At 45.5% G+C, this 14,032-nt stretch overlaps 1 protein-coding gene across 2 annotated transcripts in view; it reads right to left on the bottom strand.

Annotated features, from left to right (window-relative positions):
* Positions 1-14,032, bottom strand: part of LOC134936125 (complement C3-like) — a 674,806-nt gene that overhangs the window by 82,281 nt on the left and 578,493 nt on the right. For both annotated transcript variants that reach the window (XM_063931038.1, XM_063931039.1), the window contains exons 29-30: positions 9,149-9,312; positions 6,485-6,643 (exon numbers count right to left, since the gene is read on the bottom strand). In XM_063931038.1, the coding sequence (XP_063787108.1) occupies positions 6,485-6,643; positions 9,149-9,312 (323 nt within the window). The remainder of the gene's footprint in view (positions 1-6,484; positions 6,644-9,148; positions 9,313-14,032) is intronic.

Here is a 14,032-nt window from a genome sequence, read left to right as displayed (position 1 = left end):
GAGGGTCTCTTGACCTGGCGCAATACCTGTCCAATTTTTTGTTGAGGCGGGACGCCATCCTGTCCACCTTTGGTTTTTCCCAACGGTTCACAATCATGTGGAAGACTTCTGGATGAAGTCCCCACTCTCCCGGGTGGTGATCGTGTCTGCTGAGGAAGTCTGCTTCCCAGTTGTCCACTCCCGGAATGAACACTGCTGACAGTGCTATCACATGATTTTCTGCCCAGTGAAAAATCCTTGCAGCTTCTGCCATTGCCCTCCTGCTTCTTGTGTCGCCCTGTCTGTTTACGTGGGCGACTGCCGTGGTGTTGCCCTACTGGTTCAACACCGGCTGACCCTGAAGCAGAGGTCTTGCCAGGCTTAGAGCATTGTAAATTGCCCTTAGCTCCAGTATATTTATGTGAAGTGAAGTCTCCATGCTTGACCACACTCCCTGGAAATTTCTTCCCTGTGTGACTGCTCCCCAGCCTCTCAGGCTGGCATCCGTGGTCACCAGGACCCAGTCCTGAATGCCGAATCTGCGGCCCTCCAAAAAGGTGAGCACTCTGCAACCACCACAGAAGAGACCCCCTTGTCCTTGGAGACGGGGCTATCCGCTGATGCATCTAAAGATGCGATCCGGACCATTCGTCCAGCAGATTCCACTGAAAGGTTCTTGCGTGGAATCTGCCGAATGGAATCGCTTCGTAAGAAGCCATCATTTACCCAGGACTCTTGTGCATTGATGCACTGACACTTTTCCTGGTTTTAGGAGGTTCCTGACTAGCTCGGATAACTCCCTGGCTTTCTCCTCCGGGAGAAAAACCTTTTTCTGAACTGTGTCCAGAATCATCCCTAGGAATAGCAGACGTGTCGTCGGGCTCAGCTGGGATTTTGGAAAATTTAGAATCCACCCGTGCTGTTGCAGCACTACTTGGGTTAGTGCTACACCGGCCTCTAAATGTTCTCTGGATCTTGCCCTTATCAGGAGATCGTCCAAGTAAGGGATAATTAATACGCCTTTTCTTCGAAGAAGAATCATCATTTCGGCCATTACCTTGGTAAAGACCCGGGGTGCCGTGGACAATCCAAACGGCAACGTCTGAAACTGATAGTGACAGTTTTGTACCACGAACCTGAGGTACCCTTGTTTGAAGGGCAAATTGGGACATGGAGGTAAGCATCCTTGATGTCCAAGGACACCATAAAGTCCCCTTCTTCCAGATTCGCTATCACTGCTCTGAGTGATTTCATCTTGAACTTGAACCTTTGTATGTAAGTGTTCAAAAGATTTCAGACTTAGAATAGGTCTCACCGAGCCGTCCGGCTTCGGTACCACAAACAGCGTGGAATAATACCCCTTTCCTTGTTGTATTAGGGGTACCTTGACTATTACTTGCTGGGAATACAGCTTGTGAATAGCTTCCAACACCGTCTCCCTGTCGGAGGGAGATGTTGGTAAAGCAGACTTCAGGAATCTGCGAGGAAGAGACGTCTCGAATTCCAATCTGTACCCCTGTGATACTACCTGCAGGATCCAGGGGTCGACTTGCGAGTGAGCCCACTGCGCGATGAAATTCTTGAGACGACCCCCCCACCGGACCTGAGTCCGCTTGTAAGACCCCAGCGACATGCTGAGGACTTTTCAGAAGCGGGGGAGTGCTTCTGCTCCTGGGAAGGAGCTGCTTGCTGCTGTCTCTTACCCTTTCCTTTGCCTCGGGCAGATATGAATGGCCTTTTGCCCGCTTGTTCTTATGAGAACGAAAGGACTGAGGCTGAAAAGACGGTGTCTTTTTCTGTTGGGAGGTGACCTGAGGTAAAAAAGGTGGATTTTCGGGCTGTTGCCGTGGCCACCAAGTCCGATAGACCGACCCCAAATAATTCCTCCCCTTTATACGGCAAACTTCCATATGCCGCTTGGAATCCGCATCACCTGACCACTGTCGCGTCCATAAAACTTCTTCTGGCAGAAATGGACAGCGCACTTACCCTTGATGCCAGAGTGCAAATATCCCTCTGTGCATCTCGCATATAAAGAAAATGCATCCTTTAAATGCTCTATAGTCAATAAAATATTGTCGCTATTCAGGGTATCAATATTTCCAGTCAGAGATTCCGACCAAACCCCCCCAGCACTGCACATCCATGCTGGGGCGATTGCTGGTCGCAGTATAACATCAGTATGTGTGTATATACTTTTTAGAGTATTTTCCAGCCTCCTATCAGCTGGATTTTGAGGGCGGCCGTATCAGGAGACGGTAACGCCACTTGTTTTGATAAGCGTGTGAGCGCCTTATCTACCCTAGAGGGTGTTTCCCAGCGTGCCCTAACCTCTGGCGGGAAAGGGTATAATGCCAATAACTTCTCTGAAATTAGCAACTTCCTATCGGGGGTAACCCACGCTTCATCACACACTTCAATCAATTCATCTGATTTCAGGAAAAACTACAGGTAGTTTTTTCACACCCCACATAATACCCATTTTTGTGGTATTTGTAGTATCAGAAATATGTAACGCCTCCTTCATTGCCGTGATTATGTAACGTGTGGCCCTACTGGAAAATACGTTTGTTTCTTCACCGTCGACACTGGAGTCAGTGTCCGTGTCTGTGTCTGTCGACCGACTGAGATAATGGGCGTTTTAAAGCCCCTGACGGTGTTTGAGACGCCTGGACAGGTACTAATTGGTTTGCCGGCCGTCTCATATCGTCAACCGACCTTGTAGCGTGTTGACAGTATCACGTAATTCCATAAATAAAGCCATCCATTCCGGTGTCGACTCCCTAGGGGGTGACATCCCATTACAGGTAATTGCTCCGCCTCCACACCAACATCGTCCTCATACCTGTCGACACACACGTACCGACACACAGCACACACACAGGGAATGCTCTGATAGAGGACAGGACCCCACTAGCCCTTTGGGGAGACAGAGGAAGAGTTTGCCAGCACACACCAAAGCGCTATAATTATACAGGGACCACCTTATAGTAAGTGTTTTCCCTTATAGCAGCTTAATATATAATAATATCGCCAAAAAATGCCCCCCCCCCCTCTCTGTTTTAACCCTGTTTCTGTAGTGCAGTGCAGGGGAGAGCCTGGGAGCCTTCCCACCAGCGGATCTGTGTGGGAAAAATGGCGCTGTGTGCTGAGGAGATAGGCCCCGCCCCCTTCACGGCGGGCTCTTCTCCCGTTTTTTTCTGTAATCCTGGCAGGGGTTAAATACATCCATATAGCCCAGGGGCTATATGTGATGTATTTTTAGCCAGTAAAGGTAATTACATTGCTGCCCAGGGCGCCCCCCCCCCCAGCGCCCTGCACCCTCAGTGACCGCGGTGTGAAGTGTGCTGAGAGCAATGGCGCACAGCTGCAGTGCTGTGCGCTACCTTAAGAAGACTGGGAAGTCTTCAGCCGCCGATTTCTGGACCTCTTCTCTCTTCAGCATCTGTAAGGGGGCCGGCGGCGCGGCTCCGGTGACCCATCCAGGCTGTACCTGTGATCGTCCCTCTGGAGCTAGTGTCCAGTAGCCTAAGAAGCCAATCCATCCTGCACGCAGGTGAGTTTGCTTCTTCTCCCCTTAGTCCCGCGTTGCAGTGAGCCTGTTGCCAGCAGGACTCACTGAAAATAAAAAACCTAACAAACTTTTATTCTAAGCAGCTCTTTAGGAGAGCCACCTAGATTGCACCCTTCTCGGCCGGGCACAAAAACCTAACTGAGGTTTGGAGGAGGGTCATAGGGGGAGGAGCCAGTGCACACCACCTAGTGGTCAAACTTTTAATTTTGTGCCCTGTCTCCTGCGGAGCCGCTATTCCCCATGGTCCTGACGGAGTCCCCAGCATCCACTTAGGACGTCAGAGAAAAATACATAATCAACATACTGATTCATTGCTATAATAAGAGTTACAACAGAATAAAACAGGGGCTATTCCCACTCGTGGGTGTTCACGACACCCACAAAGTGAGAATAGAACCTGTGGCGGTGGCCCATTTATTGCTAGCTCTGGTTGAAATTCATCTTTGGGTTTTAGTTTTGCCAAAACTGCCCCACTGGTTTTCCATTTTGGATTGTATATTGTTTTCAAAACTGAATAAAAAAAAGAGTTAAAATCACTGAATTTGGGCCTACAGTTTTTTTTTTAATCATCAATAACATTAATTTCCAGTAAATTCTGACCACCTCACAGCTCACAATATTGGTTTCATCCAGTTTAGGCCAAAACCTGAAGCAAGCTGGCTGGTTACTGAGTAACAGAGCAAACACACAGCAGTTTATAGCACATATATGAAACATTAACACACAGCAGTGACAGGAAAGAAAACTGGTGCAAGTTGGAATTGTCCTTGGGCTCTCCCACCCACCCTAATGTTGGATATTTAAAAAGACATGCACAGTTTAAAAAACCAAGCACGCCAGTAACAGGGACTGACACTTTTGCAGCTGAAGTGTTTAGTTTGTTTGGGACGCCACAAACAAATGCTTTTTTGGAAGGACTACCTTCGATCACTAATGAGGAGGATGATGAGGCTGTTAAATGCAACAAATTATTATAATTCAGTGCAATTCATTTAATGAACTCATCGCAAATGATGTAACGTGGAGAAGGTGCTTAGATGGCTAACATCCCTACCTCTACTAACTTTGGGGTCTATTTACTAAGCTTGTATGGAGATAATGTGGATGGAGATATAGTAACAGCCAATCAGCTCCTAACTGCAATGTTACAGGCTGTGTTTGAATAATTACAGTGTGGAGTTGGCTGGCTGGTACTTTATCTCCATCCAAGGGTTAGTAAATAGACCCATTTGGCCTCACAAATGGAGCAGATACCTTTACAAACGTTTGTCAGGATTTGGGTAAAAATAATACCACACCCAAGAGGAGGCTTTTTAAATGTTTATGCCCAGGCATCACAAGGGCTTTCTTATTATCACGGGCAAGAACTGGTGAATGACTTACACAAACAACATCATCCTTATCCTCTGATAGTAGCAGTACACACATATCCCCTGATATTGTTTCACTACCAAACAAGCATCCTCAATTTCTATTATGTCCTCATCACTATATTTACTTGTACTGCTCCGCACATGTGCAGATGGATCAGAAATGGTGGAAGGAGGTGAAAGAGGCTTCTCTTTGAGGAAAGTGTGATAAATGTCAGACTCACACATAGATAACATGGAGACTCCTAGACTCTCCTCAGGCACATGTGACAGTTCTGAACACACAGTTTGTTCTACTGCCTTAGTGGTTTTCATTTTTTCGACACCTCTTCTAGAGTTGAAAGGTCTGGTATGATCATAAAAGGCAGAATCACCACTCATAAATAAAGGGCAAGGCCTGAGCCTTTCCTTGCCACTACGTGTGGTGAATGGCATGTTGGCAATTTTATATTTTTCTGCCCTTTACCTTTTATAGAGGTATTTTTCTTTGCCACTATAAAATATTGTTGTTGCTTTTTATTTCAGATACCCTGACTTAAACCCTCTATTTCATTGGGCTTTGGCTTTAGTAGATTATGTTGAAGGACTAGTTTCATCAAGACTGGTTGCAGCAGCTGCAACAGTAGTATTGGGTTGCTGCTCCTGCTCTCCACTACACAACAATATTTTTTTTTATTATTATTTTTAACTGGCAACTCAGTTCACACTGAATGGAGACAGACTGCTTTTATATGTACGTGAAGTGAACAAAGCGCACTGGGGTTTTGAGCATACAGGGGTAGAGTTCACAGAACAGTACAAACAAACAATATATTTTCTTATTCTTTTTTTAACTGGCATCTTGGCACATGGCTTTTATATGTATTTGAACAAACGCACTAGGGTACAGGGCACACAGGTTGTACAAACCTAAAAAAAAAAATATTTTTTTTTTTACATTTTACTTTTATTTTATTTTTTTTACTTTTTTACTTCTTTTATTTAATTTGTTTACTTTTTTGGCAACATACAATACAATGGCACACTGCTTATAAGTGAACACAGTGGATGGGTTATGGCCTGTGGAGTCAGGGCAGCACCACTGCATGACAGAATTAGACTAAGGGGACAGAACATAGCTTGTGTAGATGGACACAGAACAGTACAGCACAGAACACAGCATGACCGGAGCAAATTGGCACAGAGTTACCGCCACCATGTCTTTATATAGAATCCAGAACCAGTGAGAATCTGACGCCGGGAGGATGACGTTTTGCCTCGATTTGGAATGCGAGCCTGGTGGGAAAACCCGAGCCCATATTGACTTGGAAACAGGAAGTTTGGGAGGGGGGCTCGGCTTACAGGTAATCCGAACTGCTCATCTCTAACATGTATATTATTTATCAAAGCCATGAGAAACATTTCTTTAATTACATAATTACAGCTAAACATTTCCAGCAAGTGCTCAGTGTCACACTCTCCTCTATGAGTTTCTTGTAGATATTCCACCTCATTCCAATATCTGCATCACAGGAGCAATGGCTACATCTCTCTAACAGCATCACACTACCTAAGTTCTCACCTGATCCGAGCGTTCCAGCATGGCGTTGTTAAGATTGATGCGAAAAGGCGTAGTAAGCGTTCTACCTGGCAGCTTGAAACGGACATCCATATCCAAATTTTTGACAGATGGAACGTCTATCTGATACTGGGCAAGAGCTTGGAATAACATGATAGTAGCCTAAAATAGAAGTGTTGTGGCATGTTTAGGCTCCGTTATGTGAAAAAGTAAGGTTTACATTATAGTAATATATTTTCCTGGAACAAATTGCAACTTTAATTTCCAATTTACAGTCCTTACAGACAAGGAGAATAGAAGAATGAGAGTGAGTAGAATGAGTAGGAGAAGTATGACAAGAAGAAAAAATTAAGAAGGTGAGAAAAGAAGAAGAGGAGGAGGCATTCATTTTGTGTGTAAAAGTAGTGTTTCATGCAGGCGTGGGCAATTATTTCCGCTGGGGGTCCACTTAACACTTTCCAGTGAGTATTCGAGGGCCGCACAAACAATATCTTGAATAAACAATACCTATCACTAAAAATGCAGTAAGATTTGATACATCACTGTCACAAATTGGGTTGTCACACAGATTCTTATTGCCTCTGAAGATGCACAGTCTGAGCAGCTCTCCTGGGACACAGAAGGCTCTCCAGTAGCAAGTAAGATCACAACAGATAATGTATGCATGCCCAGAAAACGCCATATGAACGGCCATGACATCCCCGTGTTTGGCCGACCACTCCCCAATATCACTGCAAAACAGTCTGTCACTCATTTTGCAACAAATTCCTTGTTGTGACTGACAATTGCAGTTCACTCGCTGCTCATGCACGGAAGCATGGAAGCAGGTTGTATACATACAGGACTTTCCACAAGCAGCACTCACAGGACTTGCGGCATTTCAAATGCCCTTTAGTAGCGATTGTCCCAAGGAAAATCGGTAATAAAGGGCAACTGAAACATTGGAATTTGCAGTATGCCATAGGTATTTTATGGCATAAGTTTTAATATCGCCATACAAGTCGTGTGTGTGTGTGTGTGTGTGTGTGTGTGTGTGTGTGTGTGTGTGTGTGTGTGTGTGTGTGTGTGTGTGTGTGTGTGTGTGTGTGTGTGTGTAATACGGAATATTCCGAAATACGGACTTTTTGAGTGAGAATGAGATTGTGAAACTTTTGTTTTTTGATGGCTCAATGTACACAAACTTTGTTTAATACACAGTTATTAAAAATATTGTATTAAATGACCTTCAGGCTGTGTGTATAAGGTGTATATGTAACATAAATGCATTCTGTGCTTAGACTTGGGTTCCATCACCATGATATCTCATTATGGGATGCAATTATTCCAAAATACGGAAAAATCCCATATCCAAAATACCTCTGGTCCCAAGCATTTTGGATAAGGGATACTCAACCTGTATATATATATATATTTATATATATATATATATATATATACACACACACACACACACACACACACACACACACACACATACAAAATATATATATTTTATTATATAGATATACATACATACATACATACATACATACATGTGGCACTCAGCAGACTTAGTCAACATTATATGCAATCTTGGTCTATTGTATCCTGGCAGCACCCGAGGCAACTATCTGTGGCAGAGAAACCCGTTAACTAGCACTCACATCCAAAAATGACAGTGGCAGCGGCCGGGACAGCTCCGGGGAACATAGCAGCATCTGATTGCTATGTAACCCAGAGCTCCTATTCTGAACCTATACTTCCTTATCACCACCCGTAACACACTGTGACCGCATGCCTACTTACGAATGCTGCTGCTCCGGGAAGTCATTGATGTAATGCTGCCGCTGCTGTGGTAAGCTTCCCAGCACCAGCTGCGCTGCTCTCTAAACCCGGCAGCGCTGTGACTGCTAAGGATTGCGCTGCAGGGTACAGAGAGCAGCACGACTGGTACCGGGAACCTTACAACAGTAGCGGCGGCATTACAGCAATGACTCCCGAAGCAGCAGCATTTGTAAGTAGGCGTGGGGTCCCCCTGCTGGAGCCGTCACTGATGTCCCTCCTACTGCTGGATGTCCCCTCTCCTGGATCCGCCACTGATGCCAGCCAATATGCCGCATCACGTGATGCGGCCGTGAGATAGCGAGCAGGATTTCCTCAGGAGTGCTGGCAGCTTGAAGGTACTGCAGCTCAATGACAAGCAGCTCATCCGGTCGGCCCGCTTGTCATTGCGGGCTGGTGGGAGGCAGCGGACCGGGACGTATTTAGCCCACCCCTAGTTTAATCCAATGTAAGGTGACTTAAGCACACTAGCAGAAGGCTGGAACCCTGCTAACACTCCCCCTGCAACAAATAAAAATCACAGAAACCTTTTAAAAGCTGTATACTCAAATTGATCTGGTTAGTAGAATCAGCATTTAATTGCTGGATTATAAGATCCTCATGTATTTCCTGTGTTTTAAACATTCAGGCTGGCTTTATTTGGATTTTTTCCTGTAGCGCCATGTCCTGTTAGACTTGCGCCCCTACCAGCAACTGGCAGCTATTAAATAAGGGCCAACATTTTTTCAAGGTACTGTAGGTCATCTGTAACATGTTCATATATTTTTTATTAAACTTATGTGGGGAACTACGCATGGCCAAGGAGGGAGAGTTTCTGTAATGCAAGTTAATGAAAGAGTTACATACTTGTGTTGATCCATAAACCTCTCCATGGAATCTCTGCTCTGTTAGCCATTGGGCTAATGGTCCAGCCTGCTTTAACTGCTTTAACTTCAGAAGTGTGAGGAGTGCATAGGATGTAGCCTCCAGGGATAAGTGGTGGGAGTCTGGCTCCTTCCAATGATTATTCCCTTGAAAATAAATATAATGTAGGAAGATATTTCAGGACAAATCATGCATAATAACATGCATAAACAATGAGCCACTGGCAGGGAATCGGTACATAGCATTGCAGAAAAAAACTAAACTTTTTTACAATGATTTGAATAAAGGGGATACAATCAATTTGACGGCCCAGCAGTGAGTCCGCAAGGGGAATCTTAGCGCTCGCCCCACTTCGGCATTTTGGCGGGCTGGAAGCCGCTGTCAGGATCTTGACAGCCGGCATCCTGCCCACCGGTAAACAGTATGTATTCCGAATAAAATATGTGTAAGCAGGACAGTATACAGCAAAACTTACAAATAGAAATGTACTGTAAGAGCTTTACATTAAGGGGGACATTTACTAAGCAGTGATACGAGCAGAGAAGTGAGCCAGTGGAGAAGTGCCCATGGCAACCAATCAGCACTGAATTAACATCTATAATTTGCATACTATAAAATGATACAGAGCTGCTGATTGGTTGATGGGGCCACTTCTCCACTGGCTCACTACTCCGCTCTTATCACTGCTAAGTAAATGTCCCCCTAAATCTTTTAAGATAAACAATTTTGCTATAGTAAATGTACAGTTATGGGCTTACTGTGATATTTGCTTACCGAATGTACATTGAAATATATGCATACAAGGAGAGTAATATGTTTAGTTGATGTGTTAAAAAAAACAGTAGCATTTGCAAAAACAAATGTACAGTATGTTAGACCTGCAAGGGAGTAAGCATTTTTTTCCTCGATAATATATATGTGGATTTACTAAGCCTTAGATGGAGATAAAGTACCAGCCAATCATCTCCTAACTACCATGTCACAGGCTGGGTTTGAAAAATGACAGGAGCTGATTGGCTGGTACTTTATCTTCGTTGACTTTATCTCCGTCCAAGGTTTAGTAAATAGACCACTTAGCAGTAAATGGTAGAGTAGAATGAACCCATTTGTACACAGTATCAGTGTAATGAACGGCCTTATACACAAGACAGAATATTTTGTTGACAGATATTAATAAACGCAAAAGTCTAATTTTCTGGTAAAATCAACAACTTGGGCTCAATGTAATAGCCTGCGAGCTGACGGAGGTGCGGGACTTTGTGCGAGTCTGCCCATATTTTTAAAGTTGCAATCATTTACAGGACAAAAACAATCTGGTTTTGCCTTGTAAATGAATGCCGCTTTAAGAATACGGGCACGCTCGCACAAAGTCCCGCACCTCCGGCAGCTCGCAGGCTATTACATTTAGCTACTGTTGTTTAAACCCTTTAAAAACAAAATTGGAATCATATTTCTAGCAATAGTCCAAATCTATAAAATCATTTCACAAGGTCTGACCTGTATCTGGAATGTGCACGTAGTGGAAACCGGAGTGCACGCCCCAACTGTTCTCTCAGTGAGGGAGAGATGGGAATGACCTAGAACTTCAGGACTTGACCAGTCACCTGGAATGAGTAGGGGAGCTAGGGCTGGGACAGAGCACAGCGGTGGTGATGGGGGAGGGGGGGGCCATTGGGATTGGACAGAGCAGAGTGGGAAGGGGGGCTGTAGTCAGACTAGGAAATGGAATTGTTGAAAGAGGAGATGAGGATGGCATATGCAAGGTCTATTTACTAGTGAAAATATATTGAGTAATAGGAATAAATCTGAGCTACTGGATATGATGATCACCCTAATTAATTAAATACATTCAGTATTGGGGGGAAGGGGACACGGAGTGATTCAGAACCATCACGGGTGGCTGTGTGGACATCCGTCAGTGCGCCTAAATGACACGGGACTCTTCAGTCAGGGCCAATCAATTCCACTGATTCTGGAGCTGCTGCATGTGGACATCTCAACTAGACCCAGTGTTTGCCGGTGTGGAGGCAGACTTCGGACCATCGACAAGGCCTTTACAACCCAGGATAGCCAGGCCGGCCTTCACAGTCTGTTTGCTGCTTAGGACTCCCTGTGTAGTGTAGAGTGCATTCCCGGAGACCATCTTGGGCAAGGGCTCTCCATTTTAAGATCTCTCATCAGCCCTCTTCGACATTGCTTCATCAGCTGTGGACAGACACTATTACCAGCCTAAGGGGGGGTGTGAGTGAAATTGTATTAGGTGGTCCCAGCATTACACCCACCTACCTACTACTTACACTGTCAGTGACTACCGGCTTATGCAAACCACTATATTCCATCTATAAAACCAACTCCTGTGGACAAGTGTATTATACCCTCTTTCACCTGTCTACTCAAGGATTACGCTAGCCGGATCCCTGTACACTGTTCACCATACTGGTTTAATTCTTTCCTGCTTCCCCTCCATCTCCAAGATTCTTTGCAGTTGACTTTCAATTTCTATCCACTCTCATGATGAGAGATTATGTTGTATATCTCCATACTGGGCTCAACTCTGCATGACCTCATCTCTGACCTTTTCATACTGTGTGTTAGGCGCCGAGGGTCCGCTCGTCAGTGCGGCCGGCGCCTAGCAACGGGGACGCCACTGTCGGATCGTGTTCCCCGTTGCTGGGTCTAAGTTTATATCATCACTGGTTTCTTGGCTGTGTAGCATGCAGCTGCACGGCATGTTGTAATTATCACTCATCTGTTTCCCTGGCCATGCAGCTTGTCAGCTGCATGGCATTTAATCCAATCAGCCTCCAAACAGCTGATTGGAAGACTCTCTGTTAAAAGCACTCCCAGGACTCCTCACAGACGCCGGTGATAGCTTCCTGTTTGCCTGATTCTGCTGCAGAGAGAGTTCCCAGTCCCGGTCTGTTCGTTTGTTCCTGTTCTCAGTGATCCTGTACTCGGAAGTTACCATCTGTTCCTGGAGTCTGATCGAGCACCTTTAACATCTGGTGGCGTTCGTGAGTCGCGGCGCAGCCGTGTGTTGCGGCTTGTCCGCTACTATTTATTATTGTGTTTATTTTGAGTTCTGGAGCTTTGCGGAGGATTCCGCTTCCACAAGATCCACTCTGGTGTCCAGCGGTGCCGGATAGGAGTGTCGGATCCGTGGATCTTTGGTTGTCCTTTTCCCTGGCGGCTAGTCCGCACATACCTTTTGATTTAGTTTAGTTAGCTTGTAACCCCTGGCTTGGTTGCTTAGTCAGAGGGCCCCTTGTTATCACCCTGTCTCGGACTTCCCCTTGTCTCCCATTAAGACCTGCGGGGGCATCGGGGTTGGGCAGACATAATCCGCCCTTCGAACGCGGCTGCCATGGGCTCAAGCAACCATAGTCTCGCAGGGGATTTCTGATAACACGGGCGAGACTACGGAGTTAGGGCGCCAGGGGTTACTAGGCTCTCCAGCTCCCACAACCTGTATTTCATTCCTGTACTCAGATCTCTGCCATAAGATCTTCTCCAGTCTGGAGTACAGGAATCGTAACATTATCACCGGCCAGACAAAAGAAAAAATTTTCAACAGGAGTTAATTTTTTCACTTATCCAGTTGGGAGAATTTTGTCGGCCTCATGAATCCCACCGGTGTTGGGCCAAATCCTGGCCAGTTTTTGGTTAGTCAGATTCAGGAACTTACCCAGATGGTTCAGGATCTGTCCCTCCGGGTAAGCTCACAGGAAGATCTGTTACGGACTTCCCCGAGGGTCATCCCTGAACCAAAAATGCATCTGCCTGACCGTTTTTCTGGGGATAGAAAACAGTTTTTTAATTTTAAAGAGTCTTGTAAACTGTATTTTCGTTTAAGACCAGTTTCCTCAGGTACGGAGGCTCAGCGGGTTGGAATTATAATTTCTCTGCTTCAGGGGGATCCTCAGACCTGGGCTTTTGGTTTAAAGACAGACGATCCGGCCTTATCATCTGTAGACGCCTTTTTGAAATCTTTAGGGCTATTGTATGACGACCCTGATAGAGAGGCATCCGCAGAAAGTCAGTTGCGTGCTCTAAGACAGGGTAGGAATCCTGCAGAGAATTATTGTACAGAGTTTCGCCGTTGGTCGAACGACTGTGGCTGGAATGATCCTGCCCTGCGCAGTCAGTTTCGCCTCGGCTTATCTGAATCTATAAAAGACAGCCTCCTTCAGTATCCCGCTCCTGAGAACCTTGATAAACTCATGGAGCTCTCTATTAAAATAGATCGTAGGCTCAGAGAGCGGAGGACTGAGAAAGGGGCATCTGTAGTTTCTTTTCCCTGTGTTTCTTCCGTTCCGGTAGACATGGAGGAGCCTATGCAGATTGGTCTCTCCAAATTGTCTCCGGAAGAAAGAACCAGGAGGCAAAATTCTGGTCTGTGTTTGTACTGCGGAGGTAAGGGACATTTTGCCCGTAGTTGCCCAAACAAGTCGGGAAACTTCCTGACCAAGTGAATAGTGAGGGGGTTCACTTTGGTCTACAGCTCATCTCCTCAAATAATTCACTATTGGTTCCTGCTAAAGTTTCTTATGACAGCCTCTGTTCCTCGGTCTCTGCTTTTGTGGACAGTGGAGCTGCAGGAAACTTTATGGACTTAACATGGGCCAAGGCCTTAGGTATTCCTCAGTTAACCTTAAGTAGGTGTATCACCATGCATGGTTTAGATGGGAGTCCCTTATCCAATGGGGTTATTTCTCTATGTACACCTCCTGTTTTGCTCTCGGTGGGAGCTCTACATTCTGAAAAGATTGAGTTTTTTCTTACCCATTGTCCAGCAGTTCCTGTGGTTCTGGGTCACCCTTGGCTGGCCTTTCATAATCCCATCATAGATTGGCAGTCTGGGGAGAT

The sequence above is a fragment of the Pseudophryne corroboree genome, chromosome 6 (assembly GCF_028390025.1).
Source record: "Pseudophryne corroboree isolate aPseCor3 chromosome 6, aPseCor3.hap2, whole genome shotgun sequence".
Lineage (NCBI taxonomy): Eukaryota > Metazoa > Chordata > Amphibia > Anura > Myobatrachidae > Pseudophryne > Pseudophryne corroboree.
This window is presented reverse-complemented; position numbering and strand designations above follow the sequence as displayed.